This window comes from Poecilia latipinna, unplaced genomic scaffold (genome assembly GCF_001443285.1).
Source record: "Poecilia latipinna isolate Pla-1442-1.1 unplaced genomic scaffold, P_latipinna-1.0 Scaffold865, whole genome shotgun sequence".
NCBI lineage: Eukaryota > Metazoa > Chordata > Actinopteri > Cyprinodontiformes > Poeciliidae > Poecilia > Poecilia latipinna.
This window is the reverse complement of record NW_015113481.1, coordinates 1-26754: the sequence shown is the minus strand read 5'-3', so window position 1 is coordinate 26754 and position 26754 is coordinate 1. Positions and strand designations below refer to the sequence as shown.

At 40.0% G+C, this 26754-nt stretch overlaps 1 protein-coding gene across 1 annotated transcript; it reads left to right on the top strand.

Annotated features, from left to right (window-relative positions):
- Window positions 1-835: 835 nt before the first annotated feature.
- On the top strand, window positions 836-26576 carry LOC106957010 (myosin-9-like; the record flags this gene model as incomplete). Its single annotated transcript, XM_015048173.1, has 23 exons — window positions 836-1030; window positions 13586-13917; window positions 16485-16641; window positions 17197-17224; window positions 17324-17417; window positions 17831-17848; window positions 20266-20358; window positions 20442-20505; window positions 20630-20728; window positions 20829-20972; window positions 21415-21510; window positions 21596-21867; window positions 21970-22143; window positions 22234-22407; window positions 22640-22754; window positions 23760-23947; window positions 24418-24539; window positions 24625-24694; window positions 24780-24940; window positions 25717-25825; window positions 25916-26047; window positions 26137-26343; window positions 26427-26576. Coding segments are annotated over exons 2-23 (2994 nt in total), but the record flags the coding sequence as incomplete, so codon positions are not given.
- Between the last annotated feature and the right edge of the window lie 178 nt (window positions 26577-26754).

The following is a 26754-nucleotide window of genomic DNA, read 5'->3' as shown; positions in this document are numbered from 1 at the left end:
TGACATTACCACTAAGACACATTTGCAGAAGTAGTGGTGAGTCTCAACACTTGTCACTGTCTACTTTTCTCTCTTTCTGACCTCTGACCTTTTTCAACAAGTTAGAAAACAAATGCGTTCTATGAATGAGAAGGTGCAAATATGACCTTCATTCAAGCAGACAATTTGGGCACCATATAAACACATAGCAGGGTAAAGGGGAGGGTGTGAATACAAATGCACAACGAGCTTTTTTATTTGTAAAACATTTTGAAATTCATATCTCACTTTCCTTCTAATTTATATGCTCTACTTCCTGTTGGTCTGTCGTATAAATGTCTAACTTCCCGAATCTTGTCACTGAATACTTCGTGTGGAATTATTCAAACTTTTTTTGGCAGATTTGGACCACAAAAGTACCAAACAGCTGGTTTCAAAGCACACGGTGTTCAAAGTAAAGCACGCTGACACATAAGGGGAGACCCTCGGATAACCTAGCTCATCCTGAAAGTGACTGGTACTTATATGGTCATAAAAATCCTAAGCATGCACATACCAGGCTCATTAAACGTGGGGTTTATCGGTATCCCCTCTCCGCCCTCCTCTCTCAACTCTTTTCAAGTTCATTTTTCTCTGTGGCGTTTGGATCCGCCTATCCGCTGTCAATCATTTTTTGAGCCCGCCTTACTCGGAACCCGATTGGCTGAAAGTGCTGGGATTATTAGACAGCTTCAGCCATTGGCTGGCGGAACTGTACGTGAACAGTAGGTCCCGCCTCTTCGTGGACCGCACCCCGGCTCAAGTGAAATTAGGCGAACCAGTAAGCAGACGGCAGAAGAGGGAGGAGGGAGCGAAAAAAAAAAAAAAAAAAAAAAAAAAAAAAAAAGCGACAGAAACGGTGACTGAAGTTTAGGGAGGAAGCGAGCGCTGTAGTTTAGTCTGAACTCTCTGCTGTCGACAGGAAAAAGAAGTTTTGACTCCGGCGACGCTGACTGAGCCCTGCGGTTGTTGATAGCCATCTTCTGAAAGGCGAACAGCAACCAAAAACCAGGTAAGCTTACCTCTTTTTAGGCGCTCGTGCTTAGCTAGGTGCTGTTTTATAACTCATTCAGTAGGTTGGTCAGAACAGCAAGTGCAGTGAACCAGGAAGCTCGGTTCGCTAGTTGACCGCTGAAACTTCAGCAACCGAGCTGGGTGGAGCGTTACCTCCTTCTGAGATTTAGCGGTAGTTTTCTTCCGCTTAGCAACTCTAACGCATTTATCGATTGTTTTAAAATTACATTCGCGTGCGAATGCGTTACATTTTGGGAGCACAGGCCATCAAACTCAGCCGTAGCAGTGGCAGCTGGTGAGAGGCTAAACTGCAGAGCGGCGGCGGAGGCAGGAAGTGATTTACTTGAATGAATTCTTGGAAAACACTGTGAATAGTTTAAACTCAGGTGGACGTGAAACGATGAGTTTTCTTTTTAAAACCTCAAGCTCGGTAACAGACAATTGCTTAGCTTGTGGTTGAAGTTTTGGAAGAGTAGCGGTCAGAGACAGGCACGGTGTGTGGCTGGTAACATGTCTGACTGGCAGCATGGCGTCACCGTTTTACCGGCGGACTTAAAAAAAATAAAACGGAGTCGTTCTTTGCCGCCCTTCTCAGCCTTAACTTCAAACAACACCTATATATTGGACCACTCTGATTTATAAACGTCGCATGCACCTTTTAAAAGGAATCTTTAGGCATATTCCTGAAATTATACGGAATAAAAAATTCTGTATACTTTCATCTGGTTGGGAATGTGGCGAGGTCACATTTCCGTTATATAAGATTTCATCGTCTCTTTTAGTATTAGCTGTATCAATAAAGTGTCCAGAGCTTATATGACAAAAAACAAGGACGGCAAAAATATATTTCAAATTATACCAAAGTAATAGTTGCAACTAATTAATGAGAACAGTTGCATTCTTTTAATATCTGACTTTCTTCAATGATGTATGCACTTGTCTTTATATCCGTTTTAGAAGATATTTTCATCAAACGTTTTGGGAATGTAATTTTTTTTTGTTGCAGTTATTCAGTGGCTGGAATAAATCTAAATCATTTTTTCCATCCTATTTAAGAGACAGTGTTGCAAAATACCATGAATTTATAGTGTTAAAACAAAAAAAATGTACACAAATGTCTATTTTTTTCAATTCAAAATAAGAGCTACAATTGTTTCAGCAGCAGCAAAAAACATTCTCCCACACTAGGTATTGTGGTTCTGGCATCAATATATAGATTTATGATTAGAATATACTCATTAAACTAGTAGCGGATTTCAAATGAATATGTTTACTGTGCTGATTTGTCCGTTTGCTCTTTCTAGAGTAATGCTAGGAGTCTGTAATGTTTTATTGTAACAAGGTGATACAATGTTTTCTCATTTATCAGTAACATTGTCTGCTTAGGTATTAAACCTAATGCTTGTAGCTCGCCAGCTGAAGTTTTGAAAGTGTTATTGTAATGGGTGACGATGGGAATCTGCCTGTTTCACAACCAGGAATATTTTCAAATAACTTGAGTCAAAGTCTTGGAAGCATGGGAAAAATGTAGCGCGTCCTTGTTTCAGCTTGCTAACTGCTAGTGCAGAAACAAGTAGAGGAGGGGCGGCAGTACCTTAGTATAAAGCCTGGTTGGTCTGAAACTGTCTCTAGTCTGTAATTAGAAGAAGCTTAAACTTTGGAACACAAACTCTGTTTCCATTGACAATAAAATTGTGCAAATTGCAATTGTGAAAATACATTTGTTTAGTGGAAACACGGCAGTTTTGCAAAAACTCTAAATTTTTTACAAAGTTTTTGCTCTGGGATGCGGTGGTTTTTCAGCTGCATGGAAATTGGTATAGTTTGTAAAACTGCAATGGAAACACTTTCTTCGCATCATACCAGTTTCTATTCATTAGCAACTCGCGCTAATTTGTAGGCACTGGCCTCCTCGAATGATGTGCAGCTAGCTCCACCAGAGCACTCGCATCATCACAAAGTCCGTCAAGACTTGAGTTTGTGATTTGGACGTGTTGAATCCTTCACTCTCCTGTAAAATTGTCAAACACAATTTCTTCAAAACACTGAATAAATACGTAGCCACTCCCAAGTATAAGAAGCTTGTCGCCTCAACAAGACGGTAGCGCTGTGGCTAAAATATGAATGTATCATATTTACGACTTACTGCATTAAGAAACTTATTTCTGTGTGGTTTTAATTATATTTCTTATTTAACACCGCAATTGCGAAATTGTTTCTTTTCGACATCGGCAGAACATATTTTGGAATGAAAACACAGCTAATGAGACGAAAAAGTTTCAAATCCACTTTTTGCATGGTGCAGAAACGTTTGAAAGCATATTCCCGAAGCAAGTGGGATTAAAGCAATCCAGTTTTGTTAATTTAAGATTCACTCAGATAAAGAATGCAGTCATTTTTTTAACTAGCTTTGATGAACTCTATGTTTAAGGAAAATAATGAAAAGCCTTGACCAAAGATAACTTGACAGGCGCTCCATCAAGGCGAGTATGTTTTATCTTCGTGCCCCAATGACAAAGAGCTGTCGGCATATATCTTGGTTAGTCGTTTGTTTCAGAGCCTTTAATTGCAGTCTGGCTCAGCAAACCTTTTCATCCTGCTGGAAAAAAAAAAAAAAGATCCAGATCCTGGGATATTAAGCCGTCATCCCTCTGGAGTCTGAGAGGTGTCACATTTTCACCAGGTCTCATCACGTTAACGTCGACTCAATGGGTAGGCTTTGTCAGTGCCATTAGTGTTTAGATGGCATGTCATTGTTTGCACTGTGGCAGGCAAACAGTCTGCGGTATGCATGCACTTCTTAATCGTTTGGAGAGTTGCAAACAGGGAGGCTTAGTGTCTGAACCAGAAGCAAAACGATCCACAAACATCGCAATAAATCCTACCGATTATTAAAACAGTTTATTGCAGCCTACATGTGTCAGTTTGGATGTGGTCAGGTACTCATCGGGAGTCTTTGTGGTTCGGTTTATCGGAACCATATTTGTTGGATCAGCTGTTTTCTGCCAAGAAGCAATAAAATGTTCTACTTTAATGCCTAAATATGGTTCCAGCAGCTTAAAGTGTCAAGTTCTTCTCTTCTTTCAGGACAATGTTCCTTAAAAAGTCAGGCTGGGTGACACTGAGCGTGTCATATCCTGTTATTGCATTATAGTCATCTTGTTAAATCAACTCCTGATATCGTATTGTGAAACTCTCTCTCTTGGGGTGGGTTCTGTTCGTATAACCAGTTTTGGTGCTGTTGTGAAGCCCCCTGCAGAGATTATTGCATTCCATCATTCATGTGTCAGCAAAGTCCACACACAAGCGCCCCCCCTGGGAGAGTTTTGTACCGTGGGCTAGACGAAATTAAATGCAGACGACTTGCACTGCGAGCTGAAGCAGTTCAGTGCTGTTGGAAGGTTTCAGTCTGAGCGTATCGCAGGATGTCTGGTGGTACTCTGAAACCCATGGCTGTTGTCTGCAGCAGGATGTCTTTTTGTTTTTTTTATTTTTCTTTAGGTTCTGAAACTATGAAAGCTTTGAAAGCCTTTCCTTTACAGGCCTTTGTTGACTTACTGGATCTTGCTTGATTGCAATTGTATAACAGAAGTATGTCTGCCTTTTTGAAAAACAAAATCTAGCTGCAAGAGTGGATGACAACTGGACTTAACTTTAATTTTTTAAAACTATAAGATCTCTAGGTAACCATATGAACTTCAGTTTGTTTTCTCACTTCTCAAGCACGTCTATACATTGTAGCTGTTTGCTGCCAGTTTGGGAAAGTCTTGAGAATATGGATAAGAGATGCTGAGAGGAATCGCCTGCATGATTTTGTTGTTCTTTGTTTTTGAGGCTGACTGGCCCGGTTGGACACGAAAATTCAATATTTGCCTAACGGTGAAGAAACAAAAGACTTGTCACAATAACAAATTTTGCTTGATGATAAATTGTCCCAGAAGTTATTGCGATATTGTTGTTTTGAGACCAATTTTATGTAGTAACTCCATTATAATGCAGCAGTAAAGGTATAATAATGCAAAAACATGTTCTCAAAGAAAAAAACTTTAAATTCTAGTGAACATTTAACACTGGAAGTGAAAGAAACTGTAAATATCTCAAATAAATGAACAAAGTTGATGCATTGAACTGAGTGTGACGGGGTGCGCATCAATTGTGCCATCTCTGCACTTGCCCGTTGGCTTCACACGCCATTATTTCTAAATTATGATCCCTGCTTGTGCAGCTCCAAATTTATTCTAACACAAAAATAAGTTTGGCAAGTTTTCTGGGGGAAACCCTGGATCAGGAAATATTCATAATCTAGAAATCTCAAAGTTAAAGTTTGAAATGGGAAATACAAATAATGTTCATATTTGTGGTTTGTCTTGTTCCCTTTTTTCTCTGCTGTGAAACAAACAATTCAGATTTATTGTTATTTTGCTGTAGAATTAGTAGTTGCTTCTTTGAACCAATTAGGTTTCAACCCATTTGTCCAATTTAGGAAAAAAAAAGTTTTAAACAACTGCATGCAAGTCTTTCAGATTGACACTCTGCGACCACTTGCTAACCCTAAGTGTCGATGCACATTTGAACCACCACTTCACAGATTTTTGACTTCTTCTTCTCTCACTGTATAGCTCACAGCCCCTCCTCCTCTTTCCTTCGCTCAACCTTCTTGTCACCACCCAGACCTTCCAGGCCTTTCCTCCATCCTCTTCCTCACAGCAGCACCTTAAAAGCCTCATTAGCGTCAGACAATGCCTGGAAATGACTCCGACTCAAACGATGTAAAGAAAAGACTTGAGGCACAGAGCAGGCCTTGACCAAACCCTTCAAATATATGTGCTTTGTGCTTTTCACCTCTGCGGTCTTGGCGTATTGCTTGATTAAACATCACCGCCCTTCAATCTGTGGTGTGCCAGTTTAAAGATTGACTTCTTGACAAAGGACCTTGATAAACCCTCATATTTTACCCCTCCAAAAAAGCGTAAAAAAAGAAAAGCTTTTTGACAGAAAGTGCCCAAGTATCTGTACGTGTTGTGAAGTACAGTTTTGTGGGGATGTGAGCAGCATACCTGTATGAAACTGCAATGTGGTTAATGCTTTAAAGATTGCGGAAGACATGCATGACGCTCATTTTAGACTCTGAACTTTGTACCCTGCTGTGTAATTGTTTCATCTTCCTGCTGCCGCCGGTCATTTATCTACCACATACATCTAAATCATGCTGCAAGGCAAATGTCCTCATTTTCAAATAAACATATGGTTGTTTGAGGATAGTGTGTAGATGGTCAGCTCGTGACTCAACAGATAAGTGATAAGATAGAGATACCACAAACGGGAACTGCATTTAAAAAAAAAATCACTGGGCTGAAGTAGAGCAGACAGCCTAAAAATGAAGTGAGTAGTAAAGAATTACGAGGTATAAAGAAGAAGAGAGCAGTACTAGTAATAAATCATTTGGTCCTTTGGAACTATTGGACTCAAAGCAGCATTCCTTTTAGGAGAAATACTGCTGACAAACTGGAATGTTGATTGAAGAAATCATTCACCGTCTGCCCAAAGGTTTGTATTTATCTCTTTAAAAAAAAAAAACAGGGCTGGTGCTCTTCCATATCGGTTATTGTCAAATAAACAGCAATTTGTGGATTGGATTCAGCGTTGCAGTGAGATAAGTTCTCATATGATGGATGAGGAATTTGTTCTTTGGCCTTTTTTTTTTTTTTTTTTAACAACCCGGGTTCCCGATTATCTTTGCTCTTTGATATTTAGCCACAGCTTACAGGAAGTCTACGTTTTGGCTTCCACTGGTTAAACTTACCTGGAATCTTCCAGAATTTCAAACCCCCAAAAAAGTTCACATTGGTCCATCTCTGGAAGAACCACCCGGTGATTTGAGACTCCAAAAATATGGCTGTGATGTTGCTGAACAAAATGGATTAAAGAAAGAATTGGGTCTAAATTAGACACAGTTGAAATCAGCTGGTTTATTAGTCAATATATTTCCTAGGGATACATGATATTGGATTTTTGGTCGATACCCGATATGCCGATATAATAAAACTCATTTTACCGGTAATCAATACCAATACTGATATTTTTTCCTATACCTACTTACTGAAACTTTCTCTACTGTGGAGTTAAAATAAGCATTAAAATATGCATTAGCTTTGTCAATTTAGCCTGCTACCAAGTGCAAATACTTAAAAGGAGGCTGAAAACACTTTCAACTTACATTGTTTAATGTCAAATTTATGAATGACATTTGCTCTCTCTAAGGCAATAACAACACTCAAACAGTGCAAATTTGACATGCTGTGCTGCAGACATCATAAAATGACTCTTTTTATATCAATGAGTTATTTTGACGGAATGTCCAATATTAAATGTTACAGGTAATATTGGCCGAAAATATCGTGCATCCCTAATATTTGCTCACGTATCCTACTCGGCTTCTGGTTTCCGCTCATTAGTAAAGCTGTTTACCTTATTTACATGGCTGGGTGTGGCTTTAGTTTCCACATCACATTGTGCTTTTAGTGACTGGATAATCTTTCTAAACAGCTACAGGACTGAAGGCTTTCCTCCTTTTAAAGCAACGTCTTTTAAAACTTGCTTGGATATCTGTGGCTGGCCTAATTGAAACCGAGTTGTGAAAGTGGCGTTTAAATTTAAAAATAAAGAAACACGGTTTAATTTAATCTAACTGTAATTAATCATCTGGCAGCCATTGGTTTAGCTGATGTGGGTCTATTTTTATCCTGTAAAGTCTATAATTGAGATCAAAATCTCTCTTAAGAGGAATGTGCTGCTTTGTAATGCAAAATGACTTTAGCAGCAGCTATTCTTTGCTGCCGAGGTTTTCTTTTTTTTTTTTTTATAAAGAAGGCCCAACATGTTACCCTACCTAAACAAAGTTCCCCAGATGGCAAAATAGCTTTCTCAACTTGTAATTTCCTCTCCTCTCCTCCGTTCGCCCCACCCTTCCGTCTCCAAGATGAGCTTGGGTGAAGCAGGAGGAGGTGGAGGAGGGACCTGTTCAGTTAAAAACCGACTGCTTCATCACTGAGGACGACCAGAGAGCAGGGCCCTGAATCTGCAGAAATAGACGTGTATGCGCTGGAACGGCTCATGTAAACGGTTGAAATCAAACTGTCTGGAGTGTCAACAGCGCTAAACAAGAACCGCAGGATGAGGATGTCAGCCAAGGATAAGCAGGGCTGGACAGCGCTGTGACAGGATGCAGTTGGTGGGGAGTGAAGAGTTATTGACCCTGTGCTTCGATTGATGATGCTCACAATAGAGCAGTAAATGCAGCACAGCTGGTTTATAGATTCCCCCGTGTCTCTCACACACACAGCTGGAGGAGGAGAGCCTGTTTGTACTTGATCAGACTCTGTGTGAGGTTGTCTTGACTTCTTTTTCATTATTATTATTATCTATGTTGGCTAAAGGAAATGAAGCGAGGCAGAATGATAGTTCAGTGATTGGATGGTCTGAGTTTTATAAGGTTGGCTTTCTCTCCTAAATGAGGCCACACTGGAATAACGCTAAATCCTCCCCAAGGATTTTTGGTCTAGTTTGTTGTGCAAATATTTTGGTACACTTGAATTAAGACAAAGCTAAATTAAAAGTAACTTTTCAGCCAGAAGTAGAGGATTGTTGTAAGTCAATAATTCCTTAATATTAATGGAAAAGTACTAGTTCAACGGCAGATTATTACACTAAAATGAGACATGTTTCCCATGTTGTAAGTGAAATGATCTGCCTTTGAACTAGTAGTTTTTCATCAATATTAAGGAATTGACTTGAAACAAACTCTTGTTTCTTTCTGGAAAGTTACTTTTTGTCTTATTTCAAGTGTATTAAGAAATTTGCACTAGAAACTAAACCAAAAATACTTGGTAAGATATGTTGTTTGGCCCTCTTCTTTCCCTTTCCCCTCATTCCTGAATGTTTTCCTCCATGTCCAGGCTGCTGTTACTTTGTCACTTTGTAACAACAGTCTAGTCTCTGGAGTCCTTCTTCCTCTCTTTTGTGTTACTTCATGGTTCTTCTTCCTCGTTAAGGTTCCCTTTTATTGTGGATTTTTCAGGCTGCACAATATTGCTACAATGTTAAATAGTGCTATTGTTGAACACTTCGATTATTTTCCATCGTCACATTGTTCCCACTACAAGATTTTTAGCACCTTACTCACTAGAATGCATTAGGACTCCATTCTAAATCTATTAATTATTAGGAATCCAGTGAGTTTGATTGCTCTCCTTTTAATTTTATTTATTATAACATCAACATCCAGATCTTCAGAAGACAGCTGAGGTTTTAATCTGGCTGGAGGAGTTTCTTTGTCCCTCCTCTATTTTCTATATAGAACATCGCTTGGAGAACTAAAATAGCCGATGGAGTCATTTTTAGTCTCCAGTCCTCTGGAGAAACGGTTTGTGTGTCGAAGTCATTTTCTGTGTCAAGCGCTCGAGTCTAACTATTCCAGACATCATCATTCGAGGGCCGAAATGTAACAAATATTTAAATGTGGAATTAAATAAATAAAATGTAAAAATTTTTTCTCAGAAGCTTGGTAGAAAAATAAATCTATGTATTTAAATCTGTAAATGTATTCAGTTATTGCATTGTTGCTTTGCTGCAGAGCGCCGTCAAACTGTCAGCTCTGACCGTCAAATAGGATTAATAAGAACATCGAGAACATTTTTTAAACTTTTAAATAGAGAAATTAAATGGTTGGATCCTGATATTTGTGGAAAATTATGCAAAAATGAAAAAAAAAGCATAATTTCCAACATGGCAAGAAAAAATGGATTTGTGAATCTATGATCAATACTTTTAGTGTCGTTTAATGAAATTATTTCATAAAAATAAAAAAACGGGTAAAAGCTGGATTTGTTTGGTTTTTGAAATGTCATTGACATTCATTGCTTTGCACTCGGCTCTCTGTATGTCGGTAAACGATCTCTGCAGCTTTGCAGAAGAACAATTATTTCACTGAGGGCTTATGGGTAAAAAACGCTGGTGGACAGGAACAAGGGCCAAACAAAGACAAGAGGAAGCATCAGAAAATATGTCTGAGGAAGATGTAAGACGAGGAGGAGGATGGAAGACAGAAATTTGTGGAATGCCTTTGCTGGTTGGTCCTCCCTGATAAAGGGTTAGCATGGGAGGAATGTGACCCTGAAAAGTCTGGATAAACAGTGTGGAAGGAGGGGAGTTAACACTCAGCAGAGGGGAGAGGGAGCTGTGGGATGGAGAGGAGGAAGCTCGTCGCCAGCGGAGAGGAAAAAACATGGTTAGTTCATCCCACAGCTGGACAACTGGGGATGGGTTGGTAGATGAAGGTTATCAGCTGCCTGTAGACCAGGGAGTCATGAGAAAAATCAGTCGTCTGCTTGAGCACATTAAATAGCAAAACCTCTAATTTCTGGAACGGCACATGAAATTTGGGGCCATCACCCGGTGACTGGGCAGCCTTTTAAATCGCGGTACGTCAGTCAGGACTTTAGAGTTGTATCTGGAGTTTGGTTGGTTTTATTTCTAAAGCTTTGACCAACTTATACCAATTTTTGTCAAATTAAGATTTCTCTTTAAAAATTGCTATATTGCAGTTGTATTATTTATACAGCAGAGTTGTCAAGTGGTGGAGGAAGCAGTCAATGTAAAAGAAGGTCGTCCTTTGTTCCCCCCATTTAAAAAAAAAAAAAAAATACTATTAACCAGTCAGAGGTGGGTGATATGGACTTCAAATTTTAAGATATTTTGCAGTAAGGTAATTTTATTTATATACCACATTTTCAGCAACTAGGCAATACAAAGTGCTTTACAGGAATTAAAAGGAAATGCAAACAAAATAACAAACCAAAGGAAAGAGCAAGAGAAGAAAAAATAATCTAATGTTGATCTAAAGTATGTAAACTAAGTGCTCCTGTTCAGGGTTGCTAGATAAGTATCCTTGTCTAAATCCTTTCCTGGAATTAGACCACAGGATAAAAAAGACTACTGTGTTCTACTATAACAATAAAAGTGATGATAAAAACAATTTACTTTTGTATGCAACTGTATGACCATGACTGTGTGTCGCAGCAATTATAGTCCCACAAAAACAAATAATGTTCTTGAAAAACATTCCCCTTTTATAATATGCTTCTTTAGAACACCAGTCATGTAAAAAAGTGTGATTTCTATCACCAAACTGCACATGGTAACTATGTTTTCAAATATTTATTGATGCTTTTGTTGGAACAGTGGAGAAAATGGTAAAATTATCACAATAAAGACATTTTGGGCAGATTTAAATATCATTAGCTGGAATTTATTGTGACGGTGAATCAACATCCTTAAATTTATCACAATAAATAACAATATGATAAACACCCGCCCCTAACCAGTCATTAAGTGTTGCTGCCTTAGGCCTCTCATGTTAGCAGCTAGTGCATTCAGAGCAGAAGTCTCCATGATTGAGTTTAGATCCTTATCTTAACACTGAGATTTCCAAAAATCTGTCAGCACTCCTAGATCCAGCATGCTTCCTGTTATCTGCTAAAAATCTGGCTCTCCTTCTCAGTATGAATAAATTGCAGTAACAGTAAATACAGCTTCCTTTAAAAGAGCTTAAGCTTGTTTTCCCCAGAAAACGGGAAGGCGGGTGACATCACTGCTATTTATTTTCCACCAACTTGGGGTTTCTATAGTTACATTTTTCCTGAAATAAAATCTTTAAAAACAGAAGATTTGATTAATCTGTAAAAGCCCTACCACAACCTCTTGGTGGTTAGATATTGGTGTACACTAAGAAAAATAATCAGATTTCAGATAGTCTGCCCAGTCAGAGCAGCTTAATCTGAATCTGATTTCTTCTACAAAGTTTTGACTAATCTCGTGTTAAACCAACCCAATTGGTCATACTAAGAGGAGTGTGTATAATTCTGTAATACTTCATTTCTGACCCTTTCTTGTTGTTTATTATTTCATTTAAGCTTTGAGAAATCCCAGCTTGTTGGGGCTTAGTGTCTTTTTTTCCTGTTAAGTGTATCAACTCAGCAATAGATCATCCATTTCTCACAGGGCAACTCACTTTGTAGAAGTCAGTTAAAGCATTCAAACTTAACCTGACCTCTGCTGTGATTTTCTTTCTCATTGCTCTTTTGGAAACTGCTGAGCATCAGACGGCTCTGTGTCCTATCGGACGAGGGGAAAAACGTCCGGCATCAACAGCCGTGGTGTCGCTGCAAAAACGGTGTCATGCTCCTGCAGTTTTGGAATGATAATTGGACTGATAAAGCCCCAAGCTGTGCTGTCAGTCACAGCGGTTCATGCTGGGTTAATTCCCCACAGCGCTGCAGCTTTATTGTGACTTTGATGACTTGGATTTTTCACACTTTCTCCTTCCCGGTTCTGGTTCTACTGGTTGAGTCACTTTCTGCAAAGTGCTCTGTCAACAAGATGTTTACGAGCACAAAGCTGTGTGCAAAAATGTTCACAAGAAACTGTGGGAAATACAGTGTTGCACTTAAACTTGTACGTATGCAAATAAGAAATGAGTATAAACTACTTTTTTGGGATTTATTCAGAATTTGTGATGTTGAAGCTTGCTCCTCTAACCCAGGAAGACTTTCATTCTCTTAATCGGTCTCATAATATTGTTCTGAACATAAAAGTTGAAAGCTTGTTTCAAAACCGGTTTCCAGTTTGCATTGGGTCTTTTCCCCATTCAGACTTTGGTTTGCAAAATACTCAAAGCTATTTCTTTGTTCCTGTAGTCCTTTGAGGTAAATTGAGCATTTTAATCAAGATAATGATGTATTTTTAGCACGTGCTCTGCTAGACTCAAAAACATATTTCACTAAAGCCATAAAATTTTGAATAGCAATGATGATTTTAAGATTCAACAAACATGATTTGTGACTTAATTTAGAGCTTAAAGTGCTTACAATTTGATGTAATGCAAATGTAAAACTTGACTGACAGAAAATGGTCAGATATGCATCAAGTCACGTTAGCGACTCGGCTCTACCTTCCCCCACGACTCTCATTCAGCTCCTTCAGACTAGCCAGCAGTCATTAGCGAACATCTGGTAGATCTGCGGATCAGCTGAGCTCATTGTAGAGCGACTTTTCAATAAAACGCTGTTGAAAACGTTTTTAAAGGGTTAATAGAGGAACCATGTTGGGATGACTTCCTAAGGCGGAGTTTTAGAAAGAGCAGGAGTTTTTAAAGAGACAGAGGCCCAATTTCAAGGCGTTAAATTACAAAGTCAAATTTCTTTTAAATCATATTTGATACATATACAGCATTTTTATCACAACTGAAATTTACACTTGATTGTGCTATAAAATGGCACTATCTGGCTTCAGCGTCCAAGGTTTTAAAATGGCCAGATTGTTGGTGGAAATTTTTTTTTTAGATGCACAAAATCTTTACAGTTTTGAGTCAAAATTAAATTATTGAAGACATTCAACTTATACAACTTCATGTCTTTATTTTTATGCTTTTGTTATCCTTATTGCACTGAATCTGTGTCGGAGCTTCCTGTTCTAACTGCTCCCTCTCTCTTTCCAGCCACCATGTCAGACGCGGACAAGTTTCTGTACGTGGACCGCAACCTGGTCAACAACCCGCTGGCGCAGGCCGACTGGGCCACCAAGAAGCTGGTATGGGTCCCCTCGGAGCGCCTGGGCTTCGAGGCCGGCTCCATCAAGGAGGAGCGCGGCGACGAGTGCACGGTGGAGCTGGCGGACTCCGGGAAAAAGATCAAGGTGAACAAGGACGACATCCAGAAGATGAACCCGCCCAAGTTCAGCAAGGTGGAGGACATGGCTGAGCTCACCTGCCTCAACGAAGCGTCCGTGCTGCACAACCTGAAGGAGAGATACTACTCTGGCCTCATCTATGTGAGTATGACACCCTGCAGAGACGTTGTACATATGCATATGCTTGTACGCGTATGCCAAAGCAGCAAACGTTTTTACTTCTTGCTGCGCGAGTTTTTCTGGCTTTTGTGAAACATCTCCAGTGTCTTTTGATCTCGGTCCAATCTAATCATCTTCTCGTTAAGCCATCCATGGCTCAAGATGTTCCATTGTGTGTAAGCTGCAAATGGAAGGAAAATGTGCAATCTGTTAACATTCCTCTGTATTGAATTGCTCCATCTTCTTCATCTTGAAACTATCCTGCAGTACTGTAATGTTTGCTGCGTTCTCTCTGTTTGGGATCGAATCATGTAAACAGGAAGCTCCAGAGAACAATGTGCTCCAGAGTGCAAGAGGTTTAAAAAAAAAAAAAAAAAAGAGTGAGAAAGAACGGCACCAGTCCAGGCTTTTTTAAAAAAAAAAAGGGGCATGGAATGTAAACCATGTTGTAACGTTGATTACTTTCCCCCATAATTAATGTTATTTACCCTCATTTTTCTGTCCTGGGAGTGATTTTGTCCCTTTGACACACAGTTGTGACCCGGTCATATCAACAAAGAGCGTTGTCCCCCTCCCCCTTCCTCCACAGATCCATTCTATGGATGGTTTCATAGCTCCGCACTCAAAATGGAGACTCTCTCAGGGGAAACGAAGTGTACTGTAGATGAAGATGTTCAAATCTTTATACAAATATAAAAAGCAAGTTCCCTGATCAGTCATGCAATACATGAACACTCCTTTAAACTTGTAGCTGGGTGGAGCTCCGATTACATAACTTTGTATTACAAACCAGAGTTCATGTGAAAATTTCAGCGATGAGGTAATAAAGTATGGGGCAGTGTTATTACACAAGTTAACAAAACTGCAAACAAAATCCCCTCCTCACGGCAAGGAGGGGATTTATTCCCTGTATGTCAAACCATTCTGGTACTTTTCCTCTATATGATCAGTAACTAATCATGTTTTATTACTTTTCCCTTTTTTAGATTTTAAAGGGGCAGTGTTGTGTAAAATCAACTGTTTTGAGCTTTATGTCATGCTATAACATTATTCCCTCATTAAAAACATACCTGGAGTGTTGCCTTGATTCTCTCATGCATGTTTAAGAAATTCTTTAATCTCCCACGGCAACCATTCAGCTGTGTAAAACGCCTGGGTGGACCTAGCCCCGTCTTCAAGGACAAAGCCCCTCCTCTGAGCTGTAGTTTCCAAGCTTCTCCCTCACAGAGCAGCCCTCCCTAAAGACTCCTACAGACTAGCCAGCAGCAATTGGTAAACACCTGGAAATGCACATATGCTGAGCTCATTATGAGCTACCTCTCAGTGCAACACCAATGACTTCCTGAAGGCGTTTCAGAAAAGGCAGGAGTTTTTAAAGAAACAGAGACCCAATTTCAAGCTATTGAATTACAAAGTCAAATTTCTTTTAAGTCATATTTGATATCTATAGCATTTTTATAACAACTGCAGACAACATAGTTTCTTGATTATGCTATAAAATACTGTCTCTTTAACAGGAATTATTTTAATGTTTTGTTTTGGTATTGGAGAGTAACTATATACAGGTGTGATATGATTATTGTTATTAATGCAAATCTCAAACGCAAATGCTAGTGGAAAATTATAGAATATTGCGTTCTTTTATTTTCTTACTATTACTTTAGCGTTGCAGAATATCTCGTAAATATCCTACTGCAGTATTATTAGCTTTATAATAATATGACAGCTGTTTGGAGTGCAGTAATCATTGGCTAATGCATGCCTGGTGTTGAACTTGCATTCTCCATTCCAGTGTTTATATTTAACCGGTTGGGTGGAGTCTCAGGCTCTCACCTGACACATCTGGCATCGTGAGTGCCTAATATTGCCTAATAAGGCAATGTTCCCTAATTATGTTCCCATCATAAGACTTTCCTAAAGAATTAGTTGAAACTGTACTGTAATATCACTTTAACTGTATAAGAAGTACAAAAAGAGACATAGATTAGCTTACTGTCTTATTATATTTTTGGTGTCCTGATCTGATATTGATTTTGTTAATTGGTCAGATATCAACCAAAAAACAAGTATCAACTTATATCGACCTGCATCTAAAATTTCTGATGAAAACATTCCTCTCCAGCAATTACTCCGCCCCAGAATTTCTATCCAGCAGCCTTTGCATCCCACACGCAAACCTATTGATTAATAAGTGGGTTGGTTGTTTTCATACCAAATGTTTTCTGTGAGAGTAATATAACTTGATTAAGCCTTTTCTAACATTCCACACTGCAAAAATGAATAATAAAATTATGTATGATTCTTTCTGATATCGTATCAGGTCAATATCAGTATGGACCGATACTCAAAGATGTGATATCTGTTTCGTATCAGAAGTGGAAAAGTTGTATTGAGACTTCTAGTGGCATTTTACCAGACAATCTTCCTAGTACTTTTCTACAATCTGTTAACTAATCTTTAAAAAAAACAACAACAAAAAACCATCGTCTATGTGTTGATTATTTGAAGGAAGGCAGTCTTTTCTAAATTGTCTCGTGTCCATCCTGCAGACGTACTCTGGTCTCTTCTGTGTGGTGATCAACCCCTACAAGAACCTGCCTATATACTCCGAAGAGATCGTGGAAATGTACAAGGGCAAGAAGAGACACGAAATGCCCCCCCACATCTACGCCATAACCGACACGGCGTACAGGAGCATGATGCAGGGTGAGCCGCTGCACCCGTCGCCTCGTACCTGCGGGCCATTTTCCTCTCCATTTATCTGTCACAAATGCACAGGATTGAAATATTCTGCTCTAGCAGATTTCTCGCTTCAGTTAGCCGTTTTCCTCCTTTTACCGCAGTGTGTAATCAGTGACTGTTTAGTAGCCGTGGCTCCACTCCGAAGGCCAGAGTTGGGATTTCCTGTCGAGGGTGTTTCTTCAATCCACCTCCTGTATGGCTTTCCTTTTTTCCCCAGAACTCCCTTGGATGTAGTGCATACCACATTAGCTAATCCTCTTTCCCACTGGTGTAATTTTTTTCTTTTTTTCCCTCCTCCTCCACACATTGTACTCCAGACCACATTTCAGGAGGCGATACAATAATTAGGCAGTTAGAAATGCTTCAGTCACAGGAAGCCGGATATTGATTTCCTGTCTGTGGTCGGTGTATTTCCTGTTGCATAGGCGTAAACTTGTACACACTGTGTTGATAAAACGCTCATGAAGTTTCTGTGCAAAGTTGACAATATTCATATTTTTTACCTTTGTTTTTTTGCAGATCGGGAAGACCAGTCTATTCTTTGCACGTAAGTAACCAAGTTTCAACCAGGCTTGTCTTAGTAGCTCACATTCTTCCTTTTATTTTCTTATCTGATTGCATTTTTTGTTTTTCTTGTTATCTCCAGAGGCGAGTCTGGTGCTGGTAAGACAGAGAACACCAAGAAGGTTATCCAGTATCTGGCTCATGTTGCTTCCTCTCACAAGACGAAGAAAGATCAGGTCAGTCCCGCCTGTTGTCTTACAACCTCCACGTTTTTACATATCAGTTTAATCCAAAAGGATGTTTTAATTTAGTTTTTCCTGTTAAAGCTACATACTCATGTGTACCTGTGTGATTTGTGTGGACAGTAAACGATTTTCTTCAGTAAGAAAACCCGGCAGTGTTCTGCTCTAAAGGAACCACCTTTTTTTTTTCTAGATGTAAAAACTGACTTTATCTGATGTTTAATTGAACCGGAAAGTTGTGCAAACTCAGGCCTTTTGTCAGGCAAAGCAGGAGAACCTGTTCTGGTATTCTTCTTGTCAGCCACATTTGATGCTGCACAGACGACCCCGGAAGGGCTTTAAAGAAACCACACCTTTCATCCCTTTTTGAGGTTGTTTTTCTTTTTTTTTTCGTCCCCCATCAACAGGGTTCATACCTGTCACATGTGAGTTTATCCTTCCTCCTCCACCTGCTTCTGTCACCATGTTGTTCTTTTTTTTCTATCCTTTCTCCTCCCCCACTCCATTTCCCACCCGCTGCTGAAGCCTGCTCTGTTTTGGGAGTCACTTTGTATGGAGGGCAGAGGTGACATGTCTTGCCAGCCATTAGGAAGTCAGGAGGAAGTTTGTTTGCAGCTCGTTGGCAGCCGTACATGTTCCAGTGAAAAGTTCAACCAGACAATAAGTAGTGGAAGAGGAGGGGGGTCTGTATAGATGGAAATATATCCATCATCTTTTTCTTTATTGGTTCATTTTTTTTATGATTTGTCTGGTTGAATTTTTCATTAAAGCGCTATTTTATTGTGCAAAAAATCCTGAATTGCTTCTTTGTTTTTGCTTTGTTTTACAAGAAGGCTTTAAATTTATTACTAAGATTTTTACATTTTGCACAGTGACTTGCAAATGTTTTTGTTGAGATGTTTTTTGTGTCAGACTAACAAAATGTTGTATGTATTGGCCAATGGAAAGTAAAATTATGCATGGATTTAAAAAAAATTAAGTGATAAAGTAGAGAAAACCTGCAGTTAAGTTTTTTTTGGCCCCCTTTTTTTTTTTTTTTTTTTTGATTTTTTTTTTTTTTTCAATTCAGTCAGAAATCAAATAACTTCTTCAAAGCACTACAACAATTTAAACAACTTGACTGAAAAGCTGCCTGCAGAAGCACAAGGCTAACATTTATACTGTTAAATTAAACTAAATTACATATCACTTCTTATATTTAAATCATTAAATAAAACCACAAAAGGAAAGAAAACAGACTCATCACGATTTTATTGTTTTTAGTATATTTGATTTACACTCATTACTTAAATAAAGCAACCAGGCGTCTTTAGAGGCTACCTAGTTAGCAAAACGCAGCTAATGCTGTACGTCGCCCCGATCACAGCATGCACATGGTGACCCATGGTAGTGGCAGTATCATGCTCTGTAGTACGGACCAGGAAGCTGTTAGATTAGAGATGACGGACTGTAAAATGACACACAGTATTTATGTTCAATAATACTTCAAAATAATTTGAAAAAGATGGTTCAAACAGCAAAAGTAAAAATCCGAACTATTACCCCAGTTTTTGGAGTTTGCAAGAGCAATCGGTTCATTTCATTTAAATGAATAGTAATATAATAGTCTTTTTTTCATCTTTCTTGATAGTAAATCATATAGTCACTCATCCAGTTGAATAATCAACCGAAGTACATAGGCAGAGATGCAATGCAATGTTTTAAAATGGCCTACTCAAAGTCCAGTAAATCCACCTGAGCGTCTGGGAGAAGACTTTACTATAGTCATATTTATCAGCTAAGCAGGGGCTGACTACATGTTTTTCACACTTTTCATCTTTTTATTTCTACAAAAAAAGCTGAAAATTCTGCATAATTTTCCTTCCTCTTCCAAACATGTTTTACGTTCTGTCAACTGGTAATCTAATAAAACACATTAAAGTCTGAGATTGCAAACTGACAGAATGTAAAAAAAAAAAAAGATATTAAAAATAATAATAAAAAAACAAGTTGAAACCTTTTGCAAGGCACTGTGTTGTTGAGTATGTGTTTACACTTCAAAACAAATCATTTTGAACTCGAGTCATGCTTGTTTTGGACATTTTTTGTGTTTGTGTGTTTTTAACCGCTCACCAAGGGTTTCTTAAAGCCTTAAATTAAATAAGGATGGACTGAAAAGTTCCCTCTCCTGAGTCTTCACTGGACTGTTCTTCTCTGTATCAGGTGCTGGGTTTGTTGACGGTCTCTGGGTCTGGGTTGTTGTTGGGGCACTAATGCGTCATGTGTTGGGTTTTATGCTTGGGTGCAAAATGTGTGTTGCTGCTGCTGGTCTGTGTTATTTAAATGTTTTTTTTTTTTCCCTTCTCAGATGTAAACTACCTATGGTCAATCAGCTAACATTAATATTCCTGAATATTTGATTTTAGAATAAAATGAAATTTGGCTGAATGATTTTAGACCAAATCTCAGCCTTTGTTTACCATTCTAATGACAGAATGGTAAACAAAGACTTTGGATGACGAATACTTTTGCCAAAATTGTCGTCATGATGTGACTGAGTATGAGGGCCACGTTAAGAAAATTAAAAATAAAATAAAATTATGAAGGAAAAAGTCATATTATTATAAGAAAAGAGTCAAAAATGATATGTTGTCAATATTTTTCTGGTAATATGACTTTATTCTCACATTATTACAACTTTATTCTCGTAATACAACTATTGTAATACCATGATTTTATACTTGGATTTGAATAAATAAAATTTCCTTACTATGGTCCGATTATTCCGTCGTATTATGAAGTATGAATTTTAACTTTTTTATATATATATAACATTCTCTGCAAATCTGTTACCTTCCACCAGGGGGAGCTGGAGAAGCAGCTACTGCAGGCTAATCCCATCCTGGAAGCCTTTGGAAATGCCAAAACCGTCAAAAATGACAACTCTTCCAGATTTGTATGAATGATTACAAAGTTAAGATTTCTAATAATTTTTTAGTTTCACATTTTGTTTAAAATGATTTATTGTTCCCCTTGCAGGGAAAATTCATTAGAATCAACTTCGATGTCAACGGCTACATCGTTGGTGCCAATATTGAAACCTGTATCCTGATTACTGAGATTACATAGTTTTCCCTTTCTGCTTCGTTTGAATGATTTAGGAATTGAACGTTTGAGCTGCTAAATTAGTTGTTGTCAAAATCCTTCCTTTACAAATTGACCTCAAGACTTGCTGGAGAAATCCCGTGCCATTCGCCAGGCCAAAGACGAGAGGACGTTTCACATTTTCTACTACATGCTCACAGGAGCAGGAGACAAACTACGAAGTAAGAGGCTGCTCGGATATTTAGCGGAAGGTTTACTATTGGTTGCGTTCTTGTCACTTGGCTTGAAAATCAAATGTCTCCATTTTGCCGTTGACCACAGACGAGCTTCTCCTTGAAAATTACAACAACTATCGATTCCTTTCCAACGGAAACGTCACGATCCCGGGACAGCAGGACAAGGATCTGTTCACAGAAACCATGGAGGCCTTCAGGATCATGGGGATTCCAGAGGACGAGCAGATCGGTAAGGAATCGACTTCTAGTATTAGAATTTACATCCCAGGTCTGGAAAACTTCTGGATATCTTGACTATTCCTGGTCCCAATTTCCAGATTTATAACCACATTTCTGCCTGACGGTCTAACCCGCCCTGTGTCCGGCTTTCAATCCGGCCTTTTGTTTTATGCGACAGGCATTTGGGTGTTGAGTTCCCATTTAAAGCGTTTTTAAAAGGAGGATTTTCTTTCTCCTTAAAAACATTAGTTTTCCTCTTGATGTTTAAGTTCTTTAAAAAAAATCTGAAGGGGAAAAAACACTTTCTAGTACCTTGTAAAACCAATGTTTTACATTGTTTTATAGTTGCTATAAAACAATGTAAATGTTTTCAGTGAAAATGCGAGCAGCAGCGTTCTGGATCAGTGTGGCATAAACTTCATGCATTTCTGCTCATTTCCTTGTTTGCGTAGGCATGTTGAAGGTGGTGGCCGCAGTGCTGCAGCTCGGAAACATGAGCTTCAAGAAGGAACGGCACACAGACCAAGCCTCAATGCCTGACAATACAGGTAAAGATGAACCTCATCTCTGCACATTGAAGTCTTTTTCCCCCCCCTCCCAATCAGCTGCGATAATACCGTTTCTCTGCACCAGCTGCCCAGAAGGTGTGCCACCTCATGGGCATGAACGTGACGGACTTCACCAGGGCCATCCTGTCCCCCAGAATCAAAGTGGGCCGAGACTACGTCCAGAAGGCTCAGACTCAGGAGCAGGCGGAGTTCGCCGTGGAGGCCCTGGCCAAGGCTACCTATGAGCGGATGTTCCGCTGGCTGGTCATGAGAATCAACAAAGCGCTGGACAAGACAAAGAGACAGGGCGCCTCCTTCATCGGTATCCTGGACATCGCCGGCTTTGAGATCTTTGATGTGAGAAACGAACCCTCCTGGACGACGTTGACGTCCACACACACACACGCATGCACACACGACGATCGGTGGGTGCTGAGCAGTTTCCTCTTCTCTTTGCAGCTGAACTCCTTCGAGCAGCTGTGCATCAACTACACCAACGAGAAGCTGCAGCAGCTCTTCAACCACACCATGTTCATCCTGGAGCAGGAGGAGTACCAGAGGGAGGGCATCGAGTGGAGCTTCATCGACTTCGGCCTGGACCTGCAGCCGTGCATCGACCTCATCGAGAAACCGGTTGGTTCCTCTGGTCTTTCAATATTTTAGTACGAGAAGATTTCTTACCAATATGTTGTCCAACATTCTCGCTCTCTCTTCTGCCTCCAGGCCAGTCCTCCTGGTATCCTGGCTTTGCTGGACGAGGAGTGCTGGTTTCCCAAGGCAACGGACAAGAGCTTTGTGGAGAAGGTGGTCCAGGAGCAGGGCACACACCCCAAGTTCCACAAGCCCAAGAAACTGAAGGATGAAGCAGATTTCTGCATCATTCACTACGCTGGCAAGGTAGACCTGCACCCTCTGTCCTCATGCAGTCTCCTTTATACCATGTCGACACTAGCTGCCTTTCTGTTACAAATGTAAAACACGCTTGTCAAACAAAATGGACCTGCTGATATCACTCTGAACTATGGAAACCAAATTTTTCCAAACAATAAAACCTCAAAAACCAAAAGTTCAGCCCTGCCCAAAGCCATAAACCGTGCTTGAGATATCCTGACGATGCGTTTCCTGTCAGGTGGATTACAAAGCGGACGAGTGGCTGATGAAGAACATGGACCCCCTGAACGATAACGTCGCCACGCTCCTCAACCAGTCCACCGACAAGTTTGTGTCTGAGCTCTGGAGGGACGGTGAGTTTAGGCGGACGTGGCTTCAGTAGGGTCAGGTCTTTTCTCTAAACTGTTCATAGTTCTCACTTCTTTTACTGTCCGGTTCTTGGCCTCTGTCTTTACCTTTTTGTCAAACCTCCGCTGGTCGTTTGTCTGTTTCTTCCTCCGTTTGGCCCCGTTCTCGTCTGTCGTTTATTTATTTTTTATTTTTTTCCTGTCGGCTCTCAGAGGTACAGCATTGTCAGAGAGCTTATTTTTACCAACGTTTTCCTATTCTGCACTCTGATTCAGGTGAAACAGATTCTTTCTTACTATTTTCCCCCCTGCTGTTTGTTTTGTGTCTCTATTATTATTAGCCGTAAAGAAAACTTTAAAAACAGCTTTTTTTTTTTATTCATCCCATACTGAACATATGAACTACTGGCCTTAAAAAACAACTCTGTAATAATCTCTGGGTCGTTGTTGCTCTTTCATTGGACTCTCCTTTTCTCCCTCTGTGTGATAGCGTTGTGTGGGGACCCCTGGTGTTGGTCTTGGGTACTGCAACAGTGCAGCAATGGGTATATACTGCATGGGTTTGGTTTTGTCACCACCTTTGGCACACATACATATTCAAATCTGCCATCGCACATAGTTTTCACTCCAATAAACAAACTGTCATCGTTTACAGTTGACAGATCTCTTTAAGTCACTGCATTAAATATATTGATTCAGTTTTGTTTTGTTTTTGTCATGGTGTGTTATCCTTCTGGCTTCACTGGCTTCTGTGACTGGCCTGTTGTCCTTCTTTTGCATTTACTCGCCGTTTGTGTGGTGTTCTAGTGGTTCTGGTTCTGTAAGCCACCTCCTGTGGTCCGGTGTGTGTCTTCTTGAGACAACCTGAGACAACGGTCCTCTTCATTATTCCTTGTGATGTGCATTTGCCTTGAGTTTGCTTGGTTAGACATTCAGACCACCTGAAATTCATTTGAGGTCAAACATAAAGCATGTTTTTTTTTTTTTATTTTTTTTTCCTCCATTTTCCAGTGGACCGCATCGTGGGCCTGGACAAAGTGTCCGGCATGTCCGAGATGCCCGGTGCCTTTAAGACCCGTAAAGGCATGTTCCGCACCGTGGGCCAGCTCTACAAGGAGCAGCTGTCCAAACTCATGGCCACACTGAGGAACACCAACCCCAACTTTGTTCGCTGCATCATTCCCAACCATGAGAAGAAGGTATGTGTGAATTATGGTAACATTAGTAAGAATTATTTTTTCTAAATGTCTTAATTATACATATCCTTTTCAAAAAGTTCATCACATGTCCACTCAGATAAACAACATGCATTTAGACTTTGAAATATGTGTATGACGGATCAATAATGCTACATCTGTTGGGTAACATTTTTTAACATAATAATTGTGTTGTAGTTTTTGTATTTACTAGAGATGCACTGATCCACTTTTTTCACTTGCAAGAGCAATGCCAATATCTGAGGTTTAGTATTGGCCGATACCAATCTGATATAGAAAATTGGTGCTGAATTGACTAAAAAGTAGTTGTTGTTTTTTTAAATACAAGTATAAATGTACTGAATGACACATTTGTTTGATAACTCTGCACTAGTACAGCACATTTAAATACCAAATAGCTTCACAAGCTGAGCCAAACATGCAGATTGACCAGCATGGCTCCGTCTTTCCAGGCTGGAAAGTTGGACCCCCACCTGGTTCTGGACCAGCTCAGGTGTAACGGCGTGCTGGAGGGGATCCGTATCTGTAGGCAGGGATTCCCCAACCGCATCGTTTTCCAGGAGTTCAGACAGAGGTAAGGCAGCAGAACCCAATGTTTATTTATTATTGTTTGAGCAGAAGAGGAGAGCATAGAGATGAATACATGTTCTTTTTCTCAGGTATGAGATCCTGACTCCAAACGCCATCCCCAAGGGCTTCATGGACGGGAAGCAGGCCTGCGTCCTCATGGTGGGATTCCTGCAGACGTAGGTTTACAATCCCCATGTTCCTCTGCAATCCAACTTAGCGATTGTTTTCTTCTTTTTAATATCAGATCCAGTCTCTGGAGCTGGATGCCAACCTGTACCGCATTGGCCAGAGCAAAGTGTTCTTCAGGGCCGGAGTCCTGGCTCACCTGGAGGAGGAGAGGGACATGAAGATCACCGACATCATCATCAGCTTCCAGGCCTGGTGCCGAGGCTACGTGGCCCGCAAGTAAGACGAGAGCCCCTTTATTCATTCCTAAACCAGTTTACATGGAGTCAAATGTTTTTAATGAATCAGAGTCTCAGTATGACGCTGCCACCTCCGTGCTCAGCAGGTATTGAACTATACAGGCTATACAAATTTGAACAATACTTAATTATAAAAATTCTGCTATCAGAGGATCAGAAATCAGCCAAAAATGTCAGAATCTTGACTAAAAGCTGAGGTTTCTCTAAAAATGATAAATTCAACTCAGATAGTTTTAGACTAAGTTTTTGTACAGAAGTTTAACTTCCAGAACGTGGCATTAAATCCAGGAGCTGTTTGTTGTTTTAACAAACCTTGTCAATCCAACAAGACGAGTTTTATATCTCGTTTTAACAAGAGTTTGTTTAATGAGACAGAAAACTACTCTCTGGCAGATTGCAACTCATTAGAAAGTCATAACACGGCTAACTAACGACTCTCTTCCTCTTTATCCCATTTCCTCTAAACATCTAAAAATCCCAAGTCGTGCTGCTGGTTTACTGTTACGACCTTTCTTGTTCAAAAGACAAAAATATTTTGGTTTTGATGAGCCATAAATGTTGTGACAAAACTTTTAAAATGGCGTCATTTTACAATTTGTTGAAGGTTTGTATGTTTCACCCTGAAAAACAAACGCATTATTACAAGCATAAAAATGAGACTTTTTCCAATAGCACTTCTAAATTTGTAATTGTTGGGATTAGTGATGATTTGTTGTAGTGTGTGAATGTTTCTGATGGGCAGCGTTTTGCTTGCAGGGCTTTTGCAAAGCGACAGCAGCAGCTGACGGCCATGAAGGTGATTCAGAGGAACTGTGCTGCTTATCTTAAACTGAGGAACTGGCAGTGGTGGCGACTCTTCACCAAGGTAACCCTCAAAGAAACATCCTACTGATTAAACTTTGCTTTCTTCTTTTCTCACTCTTCCGGATATAAACATTTCCTTTTCCCCTGTTAGGTGAAGCCTCTGCTTCAAGTCAGCCGGCAGGAGGAGGAGATGCAGGCCAAGGATGAAGAGCTGCATAAGGTGAAGGAGAAGCACCTGCAAACTGAGCAGCAGCTCCAGGAGATGGAGGAAAAACATCAACAGGTATCGCTTTTGAGAAAAAAACAACGCTTTACACAACTGCTCATGGTTGATAAAGGCTAACCACGAAATCATCTGGTGTCATTTACCAGCTGAATGCCGAGAAGATGGCCCTGCAGGAGCAGCTGCAGGCTGAGACGGAGCTCTGCGCCGAGGCCGAGGAGATGAGAGCCCGCCTGGCCGCCAAGAAGCAGGAGCTGGAGGAGATCCTCCACGACCTGGAGGCACGTGTGGAGGAGGAGGAAGAGCGCGCGTCGCACCTGGCTACTGAGAAGAAGAAGATGCAGCAGAATATCTCCGTAAGAAAACAGACGGTTCTGATAGGCGGTTCCTCAGGGTCTGATCTGCCTTATCAAATATCACGTCATGGATGTGCCAACAGGACCTGGAGCAGCAGCTGGATGAAGAGGAGGCAGCCAGGCAGAAGCTGCAGCTGGAGAAGGTCACTCTGGAGGCCAAGATGAAGAAGATTGAAGAGGACGTCATGGTTCTCGACGATCAGAACAACAAACTACTCAAGGTTTGGATTCTGGCATATTTTGCTAAATGTGCTAATGGCAGAGACACGACTTACTTGAAAAGTGTTTAAACGTTGTCATCAGTGTCTTCACAACTAATATGAAACCACTGCTGGTTGATTTTTTTTTTTTTTTTTTTTTTTTTTTTTTAGATTTCAATTTTTTTTTTTTTTTTTTTTTTTCCTTCATGTG